This window comes from Trachinotus anak, unplaced genomic scaffold (assembly GCF_046630095.1).
Source record: "Trachinotus anak isolate AG129_WGS33_773 ecotype Australia unplaced genomic scaffold, CSIRO_AGI_Tana_v1 ptg000020l, whole genome shotgun sequence".
NCBI lineage: Eukaryota > Metazoa > Chordata > Actinopteri > Carangiformes > Carangidae > Trachinotus > Trachinotus anak.
In genome coordinates, this window is record NW_027273871.1 from 1,553,214 (window position 1) to 1,574,148 (window position 20,935).

Here is a 20,935-nt window from a genome sequence, read left to right on the forward strand (position 1 = left end):
AGCATCTATAAATCTGAACATAGCAACACCTTCTCTTTAACGAGACTGTTATGAGCCTGTAACTGTACGAAGGATTTCACTCATTCTAAATTTGAATTTCCTCAAATTAAACATTACAAAAGGCGTTACAGAAGACCAAGCTAAACAAACAGAAAAACAAGACAAGGTCAAAACCTAGAATATGGCTAAAGGGCATATGGTCAATGTGTGGAATTGAGGATGTTGTTGAAAACTGTTGTGAAACCTGTAAATAACTGAAGTCATTACACACACACTTTATCTGTTTGCTTCTCTCCTACAGTCTGTGCTCACATATACAGTGATTTAAAACAGCTGAGTTCCCAGTAAAGATGTTCTCATTTACATGTTTTTCTTTGACAATGGAATAAATATGAAATAATGAAACATGGCCCATTAACACTACATGTTAACTTCCAAGCCATTTCCAAGCTGCTGCTGCTAAAACCCTGATTTTATAACCACAACCTCATGTAACAAGATCAACAAACAGATCAATTAAAGACAGAGACTGTGCTGTGATTTTGGTTTTATTTACTTGTAAAATGATCACCCAGAGAGAATGATGATCACACAGACCACAGCCTCTGGGTAAGAAAGTGCTGCTCTGCCTCTCTGCCTTACAGAGAGAACAGACTCGAGAGAGCATTACTGGAGACTGTCATTACTGGAGTAGCCAAGGTTGGTCCCAAAAAAAAAAAAAAGCAACAACAGCAACAAACGCGGCAAGTTGGCAACACTGCACGCTGCACACGCCCCTCTAATGCAATCTGTTTCCGCCTTTTCATTTTGAAAGAGAAACAGCCAATAGGAAACTCCAACTCAGTCACATAGCATTGAGTTGGACCAATGGTGGGACAATGATCACTCAGTCAGTCAATCAAAGACATTTGCAGCGACTGTTGCCATTAAAACCAACCATTGAAACACAACCGGCAGAAACTTAATCAAAGACTTTTGCATACAACAACTGAAGCTTCATGATGAAACCAGACTTTTAAAAAAAATGTAAATCTTCAGAATAATCCAGTGATACTGGAAGCAGCGAAGGTAAAATAAAGATAATGAGATTCCCTTTTTCACACCAAATGCAAATGGGAAAAAAAAAAATGAACAAGGTTTTCAATGGGAGTTGATTCAGTGAGCACAATGACCATTATCCACAGATATAAAAAAAAAAAAAGGTCTCAAAGTTGCAGTTCACATTCATGTCTGTCCAGACACATAATATCTGTGGTGAAGGCTTTGAATTAATTTGATAAGAAGATTTAAGTGTATTTTGTCATAGTAGCATATGATTTCTTTAGTTATGGCCATAAATGTGTTTTTTGAGGACACAGTGACTTTTGATGATCAGCTTCTAATCAGTTCATATTAAGTGTGAGTGAGCATTTGGGCTAGATGTAATGAAGTTGTCTCCAAGTGTTCCAGATATATTGTGTCCACAATGAGACATTTGGACATACAGATGGACGGACAACCTGAAAACATTTCTTCTTGTTATGATAGGATATTGAGGTTTAAAAGGCCTGAACTTGTTTATTAATTAAACAGATTTTTATGTATTCTTTAGGTGCAATATCAAGGCCCCTGACCCAGAGCCAAGTCTTATGTCACTTCATACTTTCATCACTATCATCTGCAAATACTGTGACAGTGTCAATCTACTTAAAGTCTAACAAGCTGGGGGTCTTGTTAGACTTGAATCTAAAAACATGTATGTTAAAATCAATGTACCAAGGGCCAAGATATCCTGACTTTTAGTCCCTAATGAGCAGAGAATCACACCTTTCAGGATTTCCTTTAAAAATTGCTCCCCTCCAGGCTCAGGCGGAGATAACCCTGACGATGCCTCGCTGGCTGTCAGATTTGACAAAGCCTCTCCAGAGCCTCAAGACTACTTAACTGACTTTGATGTGCAAAATCTGCAAAGCTCTCTCTTAATGGTTCTCTTGAGAAACTCCAGATTCCCTGTTGACCTGCAGGTACGTGATTCTGCCCACGTGAATGAATTCGATCCTCAACAGACAGGTAACCTCTTCCACCTGTGAGGGTAGGGCCTCACCATGACCACCAGGAAGAAAAAGCAGAAGTAGAAACTGGATGGACTGATGTTACTGCATGTATTCAGCATGTGAGGGGGAAAATTTACAGAGTGCTTCACAGCAATTAAGAACAAAGACAGCTCATCTACATTATATTACTCACCAACTAAGAAAAGACAGGAAACAAAAGCAAGTCATTTGCATGTTTAAAAAAACTAAAAATAAAGAGATTTCAGTTTTTACCTTTAATAAATTTGATGGCATTTCAGATTATCAAAAATCAAATCACAACAAGTCAAAGGTCTAATGTTCTCTGTGGATAGGTCCACTGTGTGTGTGCAACAAAGACCCATTCACCTTTTGTGTGTAGACTTAGTAAAATCATGTGGTTTTTCCAAGTGGATCCTGTTCTGTGCTCAAGTGGACTTGGCGTGATTTTATTCTGAAATTGAAATCTAAGCCAGGCCAGACACTGCCTTAAGATTATCAGAAAACCCATTGATTTCAAAATATATATATAAATAAAAGCAGCCACTGCAGAGAATACAGAAAAAGAGCCGGTGATGAGTCCACTCCTGTATTTACTGGACCTTGGCCTGAACACTGATTTCTGGCTGAGGTGAGGACAGATAAACTTAAAGAACCTTTTAAAGATCATCTACTCCATCTACAGACGCATATAAAATGACTGGTTTTCTTAAGCATAACAATCCTGGATAAAAACAAAACTAAGAAAGTAAAATAAGGCCAAATTTGCCTCAGTAAACTCCCCAAGGATCCCAGTGTTAGTCACTAACAGCTTGTTGTGGTCGGCTTAGGCTATGTAACAAAGTCTGCCCAGATTGTTGGTGAGCTGTGCTTTGAGAGTACAGGCTGATAAATCACCAGGACTTCAGGAAAACAAGCTGAAAGTAAAGATTAAAAGGTGTGGATGAAAGATGAAGGGCTACAGCTAAAGGCCATTTTATGGATGAGAGCTGCAACACACCAGTCTACAGTCATTCAGCAGAAACCGTCTGGCTTCAGTAAATAAGGCACCGTGATCAGGATGCAACTCATTTTTCAGCCAATTTGAGGAAGATAATGAACCCCCAATTAACAAAATCATTCAAATTACACAGCTTGTTTTTTAGAGAGCTGACATTTTGGAGGTCAGTAGGTGAGTGATTTTATTGTTTCTCAGGCAACACAGTGATCAATGGTGTGAAGCTTCTTCCCAAGAGACCAAATTAGAAATTAATTGTTGATTCAATTAAGCAATGGGGCCTCAAACTAGAGTGCGTTTTCAGATGCAGACAAGTTGAGACAGAGTTGAGGGATGCTAAAATTACCCACCAATCTCTGTAAGAAGGTATAGATAATCAAACAGAAACACAAGAGACTGCAGATGATAAATTAACTTTCATACCCACTAAATAAAGAAAAATGAGACAGTGAATGAATTAAACCGCAGCACAGAATGCTTCATAAGAGATGGTAAAATACATTAATGCTGAAACATTGAAGCCATATCATGAATAGTGTGAAAGCATATAGATAAAAGAAAAGAGATTGAGAAATGTAATTCTAGGATATTTATCTTATACATTCATTAATGATTGTTGATTAATTGATGATGCTTAGCATGTCATACTTTCGTATTTTACGTTTAAATTATATAATTTATGTTTAAATTACATTCTACTTTATTACTGGTAAAATCACACTGGGTCAAAGTAGAATAGCCAAGTTTACCTTGAAGGAAAATTACATTGGTTTAATATAATATGGCAAAGTTTGCTCGTAAGGAAAATCTCATTGTGACCGGGAAATTTATTAATGTAAACAATTAAATTACATCTAAAGCTCAAAAATCCACCTGTCAACACCTGTAACACAACATGTCTCTTTTGTTTAATACATTCACAAACCAAAGGTTGTCAGGTTATCAGAGAACCAGCACATGAGCCTCTGTTCCAATGGGGTTGAACTATTCCCTTAAAGACACTGTGTGGGACAAAAGTTAAACTGCCCTTCCCTAATCAAATTACCAAAAAGCCAAATTCAGGAAAACTAGAGCACATTTTTAGCCGTCATGCTCTGCGGACTGTCCTGCTGATGCTGGCTGCTTCTCTAGTCTCTGAGGATTTCCCTGCTGGTGAAATGGGCTCAGGTTTCCATGGAGACGGTAATAAGTGTGACCCCTGGTCTCTGGCTTTGCTCTCCAATAAAAATCAGACCTATGGTGTATCGCCACTGTTGAGATACTGACCAGCACTCAAGGATAACAGCGGAGTTTCTGACTTTCCTCACTAACTGTACTGGGTCACAAGAAAACACTCAAATAAATTCATTTTCAGACGATATCAGAAAAAAGACCAGGCAGGCACTTAGTCCTGAAAGAGCAAAAAGGGCTGAAAAGAAAGCAGTGTAATACAGAAAGGTCAACAATCAGGGGGATAGTTGATAATTATAAAATTGCTGAGAGCAAAATACAACAGAGGGCAAAGGAAATTTAAACATCTCCCTGATTTTTATTCATTGGAGAAGAGTCATGGTAATTGGACTGTACTGTACTGCGTTAAAATCAATGAAATGCCTCAAAGTTTTCATCATCAGTTCCTCTGCTGCTGCTTCTACGAGAACAGAGAGAACAACCTTCACTGTCTATTCTCACGTCAGACGCAGACCTGAAATAGCTTCTTGAAGAAACAGAGACTTCTCGCTTTCTACCTCAGATTGGAGAGAGGACACTTACAGCCAGGTAACATTCGGAGAGAGGGGAGGAACGGCCTGCAGGTTGACCTCCACACACTCAACATCTGTCTGTATGCAGTCACAAGTCTCTGGATACTCCTGCAAAACTGCACGCACACACACACACACACACACACACACACACACACACACACACACACACACACACACACACACACACACACACACTTTAGAATAGGAATTGCATAAATTGATTTTTAATGTTGAGGGTTATTACAGAACACTCATGGTTGTTTACAACACAACATCAAACCTGCATGACGACTCAAACTAATGATTTTATTTATTTATTTATTTTTTAAGTTTTTGGGAGCTTTTTTATAGTTGCAATGAGAGAGAAAGACGGGAAAGTTAGGGTAGAGAGAGAGAGGGGATGATTAGGAATACACCTTAATGGTACACACTTTACCAGATGAGCCACTGAGACGCCCCCATAATTACTTTCATCGTAGATTAATTGTTGAATGAAGAACGCATTATTTCCCAGAGCTTAGTTGATACGAGCTGTTCATTAGTGTCAGTATTTAGTAAAATTTGTATTTCTGCTTTTAGTTATATTCATGAAGTCACGGCAGGTCACTGACTCACAGCAATTCCTGGTGTCCTGGCACCTTCCCAGTGAGTTCTGTGCAGTGCGGTTTACAGGTTTTTTTAATTTGGGGAAAGTTTGTTGAGGTACCAGAATCTGTTTTTGGGAGAGAAATGTACAACCAGTGAATCCTTAATTAAGATAGCTGTGATTACATTTTTGGTCAATCAACTTTTGATTAATCAACTAATTGTTTCAGCTCATTTTTCCACCGTGTGGAAATTTGTTTTCAGTACAAATTAGGGAGACGATCACAGACCGCCAGGTCTGCTGAATGACGTCCAGACCTGACATGATGTTATTATCTCCCATTGTCTTCACCTCTGCTGTGCCCTCGCAGGAGCTTGTTATTTTGTGCAGTAAATCGTTTTGTAACAGATATAAAAAAAACTAGCAAGGGATGAAGATTGGAGTTAGAGCCTCATCTGTTGTTGTCACAACACAATCTTGTCTCCTAGAAATTACATTAATACACAACTAAACCGCAACAGCAATTACATTTTGTAATTGGTGGACGTAACTGGGACCAGATTACATTTTCTGGTCCCAGTTACGAGGATTATGTTGTTTATTATTTGTTAAATGCAAGTTGCAAATGTGTTGATATTGAATGCTTAAGTAAAATGTATGTTTTCTGGCAAAATAACCAATCTTACAGTACAGTATCTGCTTGTAGCAACAACTGCATTGTTAAGCTGTTTTATGGTTATGTTTAGACTCTCACTGCTCCTGATTAAGGTATGAGAAAGGCCGCTGTCTGGATTAATACAGAAACAGTTCACAGTGACTTCAGACATGTTTATTTACATTTAACAAAAACCATAATCTTTCTGTAAGCTTAACCTAAATGCTTGTTGCTTAAACATGACCACAGACAGGTCTCAAGATGCAAACCCAGGTCTCTGGTGTGACAGATGTGCACTTTATACATTCACCATCCACTCCAACCACATCCTGGCGACTGCTGCTGTGGTGCTTTATTCATTCAAAAAGTTCCTTGCCTCTGAATGTCAGCCAGCCACAGTTGTATGTACTGTAGTTGTATATGAATGTAATAAACCTTCTAGGAGATAGTGTTAGGTGAGGTGTCCCTACACGTTGCTCAACACATAAAACATCATGTACCAATCCTCATCAGATAACTGTAACAACACACAAGCATACACGCATGCTAGAAGTAAATACACACATTTAGGCATACTAGCAGGAGCACTGTGTACACTTACAACACTCATTCAGGAAGTACTGGTCCACTGGATTGGCATTATGTAGCGTTCGACCAAATAAGTCTGCCCATCCGATGTTGTCCCCTGCGAAGCCAAACAAAGAGCAATAGTTATCTGTTCATCACAAAAGACATGTGTGTGTGTACACTGCTTGATCATCACTGAGGTTGCTAGGTTACAGGCATAAAAAGTAAATACTGGAGTGACGGTCTGTGTCCAAAATCTCTCACTAATCACTCGTCCCTAATCACTACCCTGGGAGTTCTATGTACGGGCTTATATAGTGGACACACTGTCTTTTAGTCTTTCACCACAAGCCCAATGCATGATGGTATATATTGCTTGTTTAGTGACCATCACTACTTTTCATGTTGCATTGTGGGGTACTATATACTATATACATTGTGGGAGTCCACTATATAGGTTATAATAATTCTCACTATACATTCAGACAGCACTACAAAATGGCAAACTCACTATATGGTGGACTACAGAGGGAGTAGTGAGTGATTTCGGACACAGACATGGAGTCAGCCAGTAATGCAATCTTCTCCTGTTCTGTGTCCTGATTAATTACCATCACCATCATAGAGGGATTCTCTTTCGTTAAACCACTGCAGCGCAGGAAGACATATCTTTGCACTTGGAACGACTCTCTCTAGATTTTGGACAGGAGAAGACTTAATTAAGAATGCAGTTATTTTAGGGACAGATTCAACAACAATGCAACTACAAATAAGATCTGACAGGCAGCACTGCAGGGAATGTAATAATCTAACTCATGTTATTAAGATCACTTCTATCCAAACATACGTTGGCTCCAGGCTATTGGTATGTCTACTGCAAAACCTCATCAACACACATCTTCTATACTTAACAAAGGTGTCACACATAATTACACCACAGTGAGGGCAGACCTTCTATTGTGCTTGGCTGACATAATTGGCATATTTAAATGAAACACTCCTGTCATTACTCCATTATTTACCATGCATGTATCCTAGCAACCTATCAGGGGACAAAGAAGTAATCCACGCACACTCACGTCTTCTGTTAAAAGGGTTTATAACGACTATCTCCGGCAAAGTGGTAGATGTTGGGATTTTGCATCAGCGCCTTACGGCCGAGCCAACTGTGTCTGTCAAACATGCTGTCAAACATGTCTCTGAAAAGATGCCAGCGCGTTCAGTGTGCGCACAGACCTCAGTCCTTTAGTCAGCTGCCATTCAAAGCCTGTCTGATGCTGTGAATGAACATGGTTAAGAAGCAGCTTCGAAGAGCCACTGGTGTTGAGGAGCAGAAGTGATGGAGGGACATTTTTCTTTTGTTTAGGACATATAGCTATATGGAACAATTTATTTTTTTATTTATTTTTTTTGATGTCATCTCCAGGAAATAAAGTCTCAAAGCTTTTGGTGAGCTAGTTGCCTCAAATTACAGCAACAGAAATCCTAAATCTTAAGGATGAAATTGCCTTTTACTGTATGAATACATGCATCAGGCAGCGCTGAGCCCTCTAACGAGTGACACCCTTCTCTAACCCATAAATTATGAATCCTCTGACTCAGCATTTTGATTTGACCTTATATCTGCATTACATTTCCTCAGGCTGGTCTACACTGGCAGCTTCAACTAAACTCCACAGTCTGCTCAGCTGCACACAGCTGTCGTCTCTGTCCATTTACTTTACCTGGCTCCACTTTGTGTTGCTGTTGATGCAGACAATCGGCACTCTGACGAAGGTTGTGCACTGCACTGGTGAAAATGCGGAGCTGCTTTTCACTCCGATATTTCAGCACCTAGTTTGCTCCTCCTCAGCAGCTAATCGGAAATATCAACAACAGTATACTGAAGATCATCCTATACCATCTGATACTCTGCTAATCTATGACACAGATCCAGCCTCAGCTCACAGTGCAATGCAGTGGCACTCCCTCTTATGTGTGTGTATAGCTGTTTAAGTCTTACACCTGTAGCATGAGCAGCATGCAGTCCTCTGTCCTCTGTGTCTGCTTTAAGGCACAGTATTAAGTGTAGGTCACTTGTGCTTTGGCAGCGCTCACTGCCCAACACATATTCAGCTGAAACACAGTCTGTACAGACACACTGTTAGACTTTCTGAGCCTTTTAACTGACATATTATCTGTACTTTTATTTCATTCTTATCAACAGGATGGTTGTTCACTGGAGCCTAGAGAGCAGAGCGTGCAGTAATGCAGGACAGCACCTGGAAGACTGACCTTAAGAGCTCTCGGCAGAAAGATCAGCTATTCAGCAGATGCAGCAGTTGTATGAAATCGGAGCCCAGCTGATACATCGACGGCCGATTTTTATCGGTTAATTAAAACTCATTGCAGCTAAACTGGTATCTGTGTTGACAATGGCTGATAAGTAACAAGAAAATTGAAGTAACGGAAAGTCAAAGACAGGTGCTTGAGCTATTTCATTACCAGCTCAGCGACTCCACTGTAGGTAACAAACTAATCCCTGTGACTCCATCAACCATTTGCTTCACAGCTCAGTTGGTCGCAGCAGAGGAGGATGGAGTTGGCATGATGGTCAGATGCTCATTTCCATGTGTAATCCATTACTCGAATAATAACAAACCATGCCCCCTCATTTCTCCCCCCATTTGTGGCGGCCATGGGGGCTACAGCTCGCGGACAAAACTGTTTTGCGTTTATTTATAAAGCAGTAAGAAAGTTCTGGCAAGCACTAAATATAACTAACTATAGCCCTAACATTTTTCCCCTTGTCAGTGCAGCGCTGACAGCCGCTATAAAACACGTACTTGCAATTTACAGTCACGCTCACCACATTCGAGCTGTATGCAGTACTCTGATCAGGATGCTTTACCTTCAATAACAATGCAGAGACAAGGCAGCGGAGGTGATGATGTATTGTGTCCCGTGTGAGCAGTGTGAGGGCCTGGTGCCCATTGTTAGATGAGGTTTTTTTTTTTTTTTTTCCCTCTCTCTCTCTCTCTCTCGAATCCTTGTTATGATGGCAGTGCTGCACAGCATGGCAGTGAGGGCAGGCTGCCTGATGAGGAGGGTGGGAAAGAGGAGAGGTGATTCAGCAGAGAATGGGTTTCTGGTTATTGGCATGAAGGCGCAGTCATAGCCAGGCTGAGACTAATTTGAGCTCCTTCTTGATCAAGCCGATACGCAAAATATGCCTGTGCCCTGTAGCAAACACAATGTTTTTTAAAATATGATAATGTTTTTGAATACTGCTCACCTAATGAAACAAAGGGTTGAACCCTGGCAATATTGATGCTTTACTTAAATATTTGAAAATATTTCATTCTCAGTATCTATGGAAATGTGTTTTAATATTTAAAAGATAATTAAACACTAGAGTGGCTGCACAAAAGAGTAAATATCCAGTAGATAAGGAGCTTGGTCTTGATGATGATGTGAAACTGAATAAATCTCTGAAGGGTAAATTGTTTTTTTTTTTTAGAAATGTTAGAATGTCCTCTCCTCTCCAATTCAAAGTGTTCACAGTTGTAGAGAATATAAAGGAGAATGTGGTGAGGAGGTTTTTCCAGTCGCTCACATTGTAGACAGCCAAGGATCCCGAGAGGTTACAGGAGAGCAAGGCTCCAGCGGGTCTGGACGCCCTGGTCTGGTGTTTTCACTAAAATAAAAGAGCTGTATTTGCTCTCAAAAAAAAACTGCCGTCACATTAAGTATTGCTTAACTTCACTTTCAAAGCATGGTCGTTTTAAAAATAACTCAGTACGATGTGAACCGGCATTTCTGATTAATACTAAGCCCAGCCCCCTTTAGTATAAACCTGCCATGACACAACGACTGCTGTGAGCACAAACTGGCTGTATAAACGGTGTGTGATGATTTTGTAACAAGCATGTCATCCTCAATTCTGAATCTTGTCGTCATGGCTGAGAAGCTGGATCATGACGTTTGTTGGAGTCCACACTTGCACCACGCTGACTCCAGTGGAACGCCTTCATAATGAACTGTCAGAGTGGTAGAAGTCTAGCTCTCCCAGGAGACTGGTCTATCTCACTGTCTGAAAGCTGTTAAAAAACTGAAGCGCTCATGAATCCGCTTATGAGCAGCCTGTTCCTCTGCGAATGGAAGGAAGTAAAGCGACTGCAAAATATCTCCAGCGCCTTTGAATGGTGTTCTTTCTTTGCGGCTGGGCAGTTACTCCAACACGTCAAACCGCCTGCAAAGTTACTGCTTTTATTTTCTGAGATACTGTCCAGTTCCTTGCTATAGGTCATGATTACAGACTGTGCAAATGTACATGTTGTTAGTCCAGTTAAACCCTCTTCTATACACTTTACATGAATCTGAAAATAAATAATTTAATTTGAGAACCCTTAAATAATTACTTGATTTCCCCTCTTCACACAATTCTCTCACCAGGACCTGCAAAGGACATAATCAGCTCTCTTTGCTTTTTCTCTTTGAGATGATATTTAAAATAACAGTGATATTGTTAACTTTCATCCTTTGCTTGATGGTGTTAAATGAGGATTTCTGTTTTTGTTGTGTAATGTCTCTACTGCTGGATGATTTTTTTTTTCCCATCTAAAGTTTGTTTATTTTGCTATGATTGCACTGTTTGAGAACTGGCACTAGATTATTTGTGTGCCAGACAAAAGTGCTCTTTTAGAGGAAAACAACAAGACAAAAACTCCTCATGTGAAATTACTTGGTAAAAATAAAAATCTACTTCTTACTTATTTTTTTGTTGTCAATATTCCTAAATGCTCCCTGAGGCCTCCTTGTATGTTTACCACCACTATTCTAGTTTATATACACACACTCACCACAGCGCCGCTCGTCGGCCCCGTTTGGACAGTCTTTGTGTCCGTTACACTGCAAAGCCTGAGGGAGGCACTCGCTCATGTTCCCACATGGGAACTGGCCAAGGGGGCATCCCGTCTCTTCTTCCACCCTGCTGCTGGCCACCAGTGCTGAGGGAGACATGGAGGAACAAGGGTGACGTTACACGGACCATTCTTAGCAAATTTCAGAGGTGGAACGTTTTTTGCTGTTTGAAATATGACAGAAATGTGCGACTTGGAAACAACCCTGTTTTGTGTTCAAATTTTAAATCAGGATGAAATACACATGAGAGGTGACAAAACCTCAAACCATAAAACCACAGAGCACTGACGCTTTAGTTTTGTCAGCATTAATTGGCAGGATGTCACTGAGCATGGTGTTAGCTTCTCTAACTTTTGGCAATTACTGTATTTAGTATAATGGCAATGAGACATCTGTCAGATATAGATGGCATTGACATATGAATTTAAGTAATAGTCATCTTTCTGAAATATTTTTTTTGCCAGGGGCATAGGAATGGAAGATATGTTTGCTTACCTGGGCAAAATACATGTTGCATGGATTTTAGCAGATTTAGATTGAGTTATCTTTTCATCTTGAGTCTGCACTACAAAGCTAGAAGATCCTCTTGTGGCTAAAGTTGTACTTGAAGATGGTTGGTGGTATGAATGGGACAAATGGAGCAGCATGCAGATAAAAAAAAAATGTATTCAGACTGACCAAAAAAAAAGGTTTAACAGAAACTTATAGAGCTTTTATCTTTTAGAGCCTTCAGCAGACAATTCATGGACATCCATGCACAAAAGACTGGCTCTTTCATTTTCCCAGAGAGAGAAAAAACTAGACCAACCAGTTTGCTGTTTTTTCAAAACCTTTTATACCCTGTCACCTGCTGTCTGTGGCCAATCAGGGACGATCTGTGGAATTAGTGCCCCCTTGACCCAGGTGTCATCAATCTCCCCTTCACTGAAACTGGCAACCCTTTCAGCTGTGTTGCATGTCTTATGTCCTTGTAACACGCCTTTTTCATTGAAGACATGTCAACATCATCACGGCTTAGCGGGATACTTGAAGAGAACAGAGCCATCACTGTGCTTTTGCTACATGACAAGTCAAAACGTCTGCTGTGAAAATGGCCTATAAGCATGAACCTGGCACGGAGCCCTGTGGCACTCTTCCCGACCCTGTGTGATGACATGCACTTGACAAAACACAGAATGAGATCTGTGATAGACATGAAACCAAGAAAATGACTCATTTCAACTTACATAATTCTCTAGGTGAAAACTGCAACTCAAGAAAAATGTCACTATCAATTTTTATTAGGATTTGCAAATCACACGTGTCTCTGTGTGTTCTGAAGCAGCAGTAAATCAGTCCTATGAGACGATATTAGGCTTCTTTTATGCACATCTATATAAACCTATATCAACTGCTACAGATTGAATCTTCCTGCTTGGAAGTGATGTTTGAGTGCCACAGCCTACACAGCCCATTTCACACAGCCGGATGAGAAATTATTGCTTGCCAAATTTTGTCAAAGTTTTTAAGTTTGTCTCTGATATGAGCCAAACCTCCTACAATGAAGAGAATCCATCACAGCTGTTTAAGTTTGACTAAAGTGACTCCTCCTTAGTTTCTGAAATTATCAAAATATTTGGATCTAGATTTATCTGACGGTGCACCTTCTTTTACCTCTCTATTCCTCACCATTGCAACGATTACCCCATTACCTATATATTGATCAATGGCTAGGTTTACTGAACTGGCCTACCAGGCAAAGGGCCCCCCAGGAGCTCAAGAAATCTGAGGGCCTTTATATGAAGTGAGGGGAAAAAAAAACAAACACACAAAAAAGAGATGCAAAAGTACCACAAAAATATTCAAAGGACAACAAACGTGTCTCTTTGAGTCTGGGGATCATCAGAGGTGTGGGGTATCTTGTCTTTTATCTGTCTTTACCCAGGACCTGATTTCTCATAATCCATGACTAGTCAAGACTAGTCATTTATTACTGCGTCACACAAATGTGACACACAAGACTGCAGCTGGCACAAGGACTTCTGGCAGTTCATTGACTGCAGCCTGTTTCATCGTCTCGTCTCTGGCCTGTAAAACAAGTCCCTCATTTTTTCCTGCTAGCGAACACAAAGGCCCCACTCATGTCTGCAAGTGACACATGCAGCAAAACTCCCATCTTATAGTCTCTCTGTCGACACCTTATAAAAACAGACCTTAAAGGTTGATCTTGTACTTTCCTTCTTGTGCTGTTTTTGGTTTAGTGGTTCAGTAATCAGCCAACAACATTGTGTCCTCAGTGACTGCACTTTTTTCTAAAGATGCCACAACCAATTTTAAGAAGAAAAAAAAAAAAAGTTTCAGCTGCAGAAATGAAAGAGCTTTGAGGTAAGTGAGGACTGGTTTGTTCATAAATAAGAGTTCTACTGTGTCAAATTGGAATTAAGCTGCTTATTACTTGGCACCATAATCTCATTCCGTTTTAAAATGTTGTTGGATACAAACCAGTTGGCTGATATTTCAATGCGCAGGAACTTCTCAGTATATTATCACCTGGATGTTTCTCTGAGATATGATACGATAATTCTGTGCAATTCATATCTATTAATACTTTGCTGTGGATGTCCCACTTGTCAGTGTTTCAAGAATGTGAATGCAGGGAGATCGAAATTCCTAAGAAGTGCTCACACTGTTATGTTCTGTTTTTTATAGATCCCAACCTCGTTGTAGAAAGTGCACAACTTTATGCACATTTAAAGCAGCCATTTGTGCATGTACAACATTTGAAAAAATGAAGTTGCTGAAATTTGCATCAATAAACTTGCACCACGAGGGCCAAACAAACTACAACCTATCAGAAGTTTCCACAGAGTGTACAGCAGACCGTCACAATCAAGACCAACACACACCCAGACAGGTAACAAGTTTTAACACAGGCAGCGATCCACTGCTGACTCAGTGCTAGGTCACAGGGGTGCCTGGTGGACAGGTGAGGAATAGCCAAGACAAAAACAGAAACATCATGGGAGGAAAACAGAGAACAGAGGAGGAGGTCAGGGTGCCAAAGCTGTGGCCATTCATATGAATAAACCACAAGATTCAATTTGCAGTAAATGATGTTTTGATTTAACTGCAGGCATCATTGTTTTAGCTGAAATATTATATGTTCTAACACCAGCTCCTTCATCCTTATATAGGGTTGGAAGGTATGTGTCCAGAAAAATCAATAGAAACATTATCACACACTACAAATGCAAAGCTCCATAAACACTATAAATGTTTTACTCCCTATTTCCAAACTGTTAGAAGTTAGAGGAAGGAACAGTCCAGGTTAAATCCTATTAAAAACCTGGATGCTGAAAAAGTAATGCCATACTGTGCCAGAAAATATGAGGTCAGAGCACTGAGAGTACAAACTACTGTGCAAGTAGCACACTGGATTTGAGATGAAACACTGTCTATGAGGTTTAAGTGCTGACGTTCAGTTCGACTTATAGACCTGAAATTCACCCGGTATGGAAAATGCACCAAAACACGCTCAAAACCGAAAGTCATCTATGTACCCTCACAGTAAATGTCTTGTTTCAGACCTAATGCGATGGAGAACAGAGCCAGCACAACGACAAATAGGTGGGAATGTGTTATTAATCGCTGTGTCGGAAAGATCCACCATGCTAAAGGAAAACACAGCGGCCATAAAAATGTCAAAAAAATTCAGATAAATAGACAAAGTGCTTGAGGAAAAACTCACATGCTAGAGGAAAGGTCACTGAAACAAGAACATCTAAATAGATAAAACCTCAGGGAACGTGTTTCACCACAGGGAAAAACAGACTGAACTGACTGAGAGCAGATCCAAACCACACACAAAGAAAACATCCATCCATCCATTAACTATACTGCTTATCCGTACAGGGTCGAGGGGGGGCTGGACCCGATCTCAGCTGACATTGGGTGAGGGCAGGGTAAAGAAAACAGCAACTATCCCCACATTTCCTGTTTATCTACACTGTCCTATCAAATGAAGGCGCAAAATGCCTAAAAAATAAAAAATTGATCAAATAAAATAAAAATGTAGCTCTTCTACTGTAGTGCTGAAGTGTTAAAACTACAGCTGCTATTCTTTTCTCTTTGTGTAGGTGGCGTCATCACCACATCTACGTGTGCGGATCTAAACTGCTGTTGCTGATTCTTTCCTTTCCTGTAGATGAAGCAGGCAGGGGTCCGGTGCAGCACTGAGAGTAAATCGGTGGGTTTGTGAGTGACTTATAAGCCACTTCCACAGTTGAAAGCGCTCTATATTCTGTTTCCCTTCACTTTATCATAAACAGACATTATTTGTAACTGAATGTTTCAGTTGAGCAAAGAAAACTGGACAAATATTGAGACCATCTGGCGAAGCCTCCGCCTTCGCCAAGTCAATATTAGAAAAGACTATTTGAATCAGTTTACCAGCCTCTAAAGGATATTCCCAGCTATAAAGAGCAGATTCAGTCTGACACAACACCTCTGTGTGCGACAGGGAACCTTCACACACAGAGACTGAAGCCAAGAAGTGATGTAAACTGAGATCATGCCAGCCTCAGTAGCCTTCCAGACTGGAGGATGTTTACACCATTAAAAAAAAAAAAATTGAAAACTGGTTTTATTCATAAATTTTGAAATTCTCAACTTGTCTCTTACCTTTGGGCTCTGAATGACCAGCCCCCATAAATATCCTGATGCCTCAAACAGATCATGATTGTGTCAATCAGTCAATCAGACTTTAGGTATAAAGCACCTGTCATACAAGTCAAATGCAATTCAAAGCTCTTTACTAGTGTCCGACAAAGGCACAGGCTAAACAGACGGGTTTTTAGTGTGTATTTTCAGAGTCTCTCGGCTCCTCTGGACGACTGATCCAGTCATTCTCAACAGCTGAGGGCAGCATCACTGAAGGTTTTCGTTCTGCAGCTAAAAGAGAAGAGCCAGAGGATCTGGGAGGTCCTCCTGGGTCACAAGTGGAAAGAATTTCTCATAGGTAGTCTGGTACAAGACTCAGTGAGAATCAATGAGAGCATTACCACAGTCTAGCCAGCTCGTTATAAAGGTGGTCACTAATATATGAACAAGATTTTGAAATGAGTAGGTTTTCATGTGAATGCCATCACGTCACTATTCTGTGTCATAATCGGGCCAGAATACTGAATCAAGCTCTTCTGAGAAAACCAGTGACAAGCAAAAATATATAAATCCTCTTGTAATCTTCATGGTCTGATTCCTGATCCTTGTTCCACCGTCTCTGTTGTAGTAGGATCTCTGTGTTCTCAAAACTGGAAATTTCCTGTGTGCGAGCCAACCGCTCCCTCTCCCTAAAGACAGAAAAGACTTGATCTGACAGATGTAAGCAATCGCTATCTGATTATGGTTACATTATCTGAATACATTATCTGAAATCTTTGTGAAAAATCTGAAATGGGGTCTCCTCCTAATTGCCATTAATCCCCATGTCGTAGAAAATGTGACTGTGTTTTGCTTTGTGACTGAACACTGATCATCTGGATAAAGTCCAGAGTTTAATGATCCTGAATGATGACTGTAACTGTCCAATGATGCTAAAACAGTGGTGCTACAGTAAGTACATGAACTTTTGCAGAACCTGTACTTGAGTATTTTCATTTTATGCTACTTTATACTTCTAATCCATGTCATTTCAGAGAGGAATATTGCACTTTTTTACTCACTACATTTATTTTACAGGTACAGTTACTTATCAGATCAGTATATGGCCAGTTTATAAAGTATTGAAATAGATTAACCTACCTAACAGCATAAGTTAGCTCTACTTTGAAATTAAAATGCTGCTTAAATTTACATTTACTCATTTGGCAAATGCTTTTATCTAAAGGAACTTACAAGTGAGGGATATCACTAATTTCAGCCCAGTAGGAGACATTGGTCTAAGTATATATATATCTACATATATATATATATAATAGTACAGATATTTTGCAAAATGAGTACCTTTACTTTTTTTTGTATGTTTTGCAGCCAATGTCTACTCAGATTTTTTTTATTGTGTTTCTGCTACAAGTAAAAGATCTCAGTTCCTCTACCCCCTCTGGACAAAGTTTTCAAAATTACTGTGATGAAATAAAAAGTCTGATTTTTTTTTTTAAACAAAATCAAAGACTGGTATTGGTCTTTCTGGAAGATCAACAGTGTTCATTTTGCTAGTGTCCCAGTGAGCCACCAATCACCACGAATCTCTCAGGAAGAGAATGAAAGAGTCCTCCACCCACTGATTGAAACACAATGTGAATTATCTGTAACAACAACACCAGTAACAACACCAGAGTGTGAAACAGAACATCAGATTGTCTGGCAGGTCTGTATCTGTCTGTATCTTTGAGAGTCAAAGAAATGCTCAGACAACACCTCATCCAGCCAAACACTTGAGGAGACCTGAGGATGAATCACAGCCTGGGAGGTGGGGGCACTGAGTGTGTACTGCTTAATGTTTCAGCTGCCTTAATGAGCTCACCTACACACTTAGCTAAGCATGAAATTAGCTCATTAAGCATCATCCTGAATAAGAGAAGAGTTTTTTTCCCTTCAATCTCTGAGAGGACAGTGGTCAAACAAAATAATAACAGTAATAATAAATAAATGAACTTATTGGTATTATTGGTATAGTGTGTTTCATATAAGAAATGGAATGGAATGAAATAGGAAATTACATACTTCACTTACTTCAGTGCTTCACATGAAAATAGACACAGACCGACCATAAAAACTCAGATAAAATGACACGATGCGTGACAAAATAAAACCCGTCGAACAAGTTGCATGCAGTAAATAATAATAATAATTATAATTAATAATAATAATAATAAGCAGAATAAGAGGCACTATTACAACATTAGAAGAGGTAGCTGGTTTTAAAACTGTGGCTGATCGGTGTATTTGTTATTATTGTCATTATAATTATGATTATTATTATTTCACTTAGTCAAAACACGAAGCCATTGGAAATAATTGAAACTACAAAATAAGTTTTAATCACATTAACGACACTTATTATTGATATACACTGATCAGCCACAACATTAAAACGCGTTTAAATGCTGTGACTGGTCGGTGTGAACAACCAACAAAATCCAATTCATAAAATAATTTGAGATAAATATCACAGAAGATTCTTGTGGGTCTTAATCACCTTCTCCACCCTGCATTTGACCTTACCTCTAATCTCAGTGTGGGTCAGGTGGATGAGCAGGAAGATGACAGGCACGTCCACCCGGAGGCTCAGAAGTTTTCCTGCGCTCATGTCGCTCCGTGTTTAATGTCTCAGACCAATCCAGGACAGGTCCCCCCCCCCGTGAAAACCGCCTAACAACCGACAGGTAGGTCAGCAGATGTCCCACTCAGTCCAATATGTTGGAGCATAGCTCACATTTAAAAGGACCGGAGAGGGCAGCTCAGGCGTGGGGTGGCTTCAGCTGAAGCAGCGGCATTGAAAGTAAAAGCCGGCGCGTAAAAACAGCCGCATGCTCTCCACACTGCTCTCTGTAGACTCTGTTAAAGCCACCGAGTCCTCCTCCTCTTCTTCCTCTCTCTCTCTGACACTCACACATAATCCACGCACACGCAGTGCGCAGAGGCTTCCTCCACCTCCCCTCTTTCTCTCCCTCTGTTTCTTAAAATACATCTTTTCATCCTCGGTCTCGTCTTTAATACTTTTCACACAAAACACATTATCTCTGTGACACACCTGCAGAGGCTCAGTCCTTTTGCCCCCCAGGCGGAGCAAGGTGTGAAATGAAGGGATAAAAGAAGTGCTGCCCCCACCCACCTGTGCAGGATTTAAGCACCTGCTGGACTGCGGGCCAGGTGCACCATCCAGCCTGAGGGCGCACAGTTCACTTCAATTCATGGAGGTGACAGCAGCACAGGGGGGTGCTGTGATTTATATCAGTTGTATTATTACTACATTGTTTTCTCCTGAATGAGCATGTCTTTGTTTAAGAAAGAAGAACTAGAACTGAAAAGCAGAAATAGCTTGAGCTTATTTCTGTATTCAACAATGAGTTTATTGTGATATTGAAGCAGGCGATTCTTTCATTTTTAGAGTGATTTTATGTGAAATAGGCAAATTTGCTTTTCTGCAGAGTTAAATGAGAAGATTGATCCTACTCTTTTGTATGCTTTAGTCTGTTTAACACCAAGCCACAGCCAAAAGATGGTTCACTTAGTTTTGTATGAAGGCTGTAAACAGGGAAACAGCCAGTCTAGCTCTGTCCAGAGACCAAAAAACACATCTGGCTAAGAAATAAGCACATAACCTCCATAGCACCACAACTTGTTTCTGCACAGATTAGAGATAGAGACATAATGTCTTAGTTAGTGCGCTTGAGAGGCGCTGTTTCCCTGTTCACAGTCTTTGTGTTGAGCTAAACATCTCCTGGCTGTAGCTTCGTCCTTTTTTCTCATTGTATGATGTAGTACTACTAATACTACCACGACTACTACTACTACTACTACTAATAATAATAATAATAATAATAATAATAATGCTGCACTCACAGGGGCTTGTTATATTATGACTGATACTGATCCAGTTCTGGTTGGCCCCCAAGGTTAGAAGGAGCTGGTCCATTGTGGGCTTGATCCCTTCACAAACCACTCTCAGACCCTAAGGAGAGGGCATGTGTATTAGAGACTGGCAGCCAGATTCAGCTGTGGCCCTGGTGGAGTGGAGGAATAAGATGAACCAGCCTCCCCCTCTCCAGAGAGATCCATCAGCGGGACAAGGTGCAGCAACTCCTTGTCCAACTATACCTATAAATCTCCAGTGATTTGTCATCCCATTCAGAGTGGTTGTTCATTAAACACATCAGACTGTGAACAGTAATGAATGGCTAGAATGGTTTATTATTATTTTCAAACAGAGAGGGATTGAAACACAGATCACATAAATTCACAGCGAAGGACACAGAGACAAAACGATATTTCACATATATTCTGTGTAGTTCAGTTCAAGGACAAACGTTGGCCACATGAGCCCAACATGATAAAATACTGCAGTCATTATTGCTTTAAAAAACCTGCCAGAGATGAGCTCACCTGGATATAGTTGGAAACATTTACTTCTCAATTACTTACCTGCTTATGTCATTATCATTATGTTGAATCTGTGCTGAAACTGACACTTAAAAACAAGCCTTTTGGATGTAATGGGATCGGTACATGCTGTGTTTCATTTTATTTGGAGATTATAGATTATATTTTTATATTTTCATCACTTTTTTTAAAAAATCAGTTGTTATTGACATTTCTGTGCTGGATGGTATGATGTCTACATTTGGTCTCACAGTTCTGAAGACAAAAATTTTTAAACAGTCCAAGTGTCAGAGAGAAGAGAACGGAAAAAATGTTCAGGGTCTTCCAAAGGAGCGAGAAGAGAAGGAGCAGGGA

At 40.1% G+C, this 20,935-nt stretch overlaps 1 protein-coding gene across 7 annotated transcripts in view; it reads right to left on the minus strand.

The window, feature by feature from the left end:
• Positions 1 to 19,174, minus strand: part of rxfp2a (relaxin family peptide receptor 2a) — a 43,199-nt gene extending 24,025 nt beyond the window's left edge. For 2 of the 7 annotated variants that reach the window (XM_071506356.1, XM_071506355.1), the window contains exons 1-4: positions 18,704 to 19,162; positions 11,443 to 11,589; positions 6,636 to 6,719; positions 4,801 to 4,906 (exon numbers count right to left, since the gene is read on the minus strand). In XM_071506356.1, coding sequence (XP_071362457.1) covers positions 4,801 to 4,906; positions 6,636 to 6,719; positions 11,443 to 11,589; positions 18,704 to 18,788 — 422 coding nt within the window. In that variant the 5' untranslated portion in view covers positions 18,789 to 19,162. Of the gene's footprint in view, positions 1 to 4,800; positions 4,907 to 6,635; positions 6,720 to 11,442; positions 11,590 to 11,998; positions 12,442 to 18,703 lie in introns of those variants that run through there. The other 5 variants (XM_071506351.1, XM_071506353.1, XM_071506352.1 and 2 more) reach the window with 5 other exon arrangements.
• Positions 19,175 to 20,935: the final 1,761 nt, after the last annotated feature.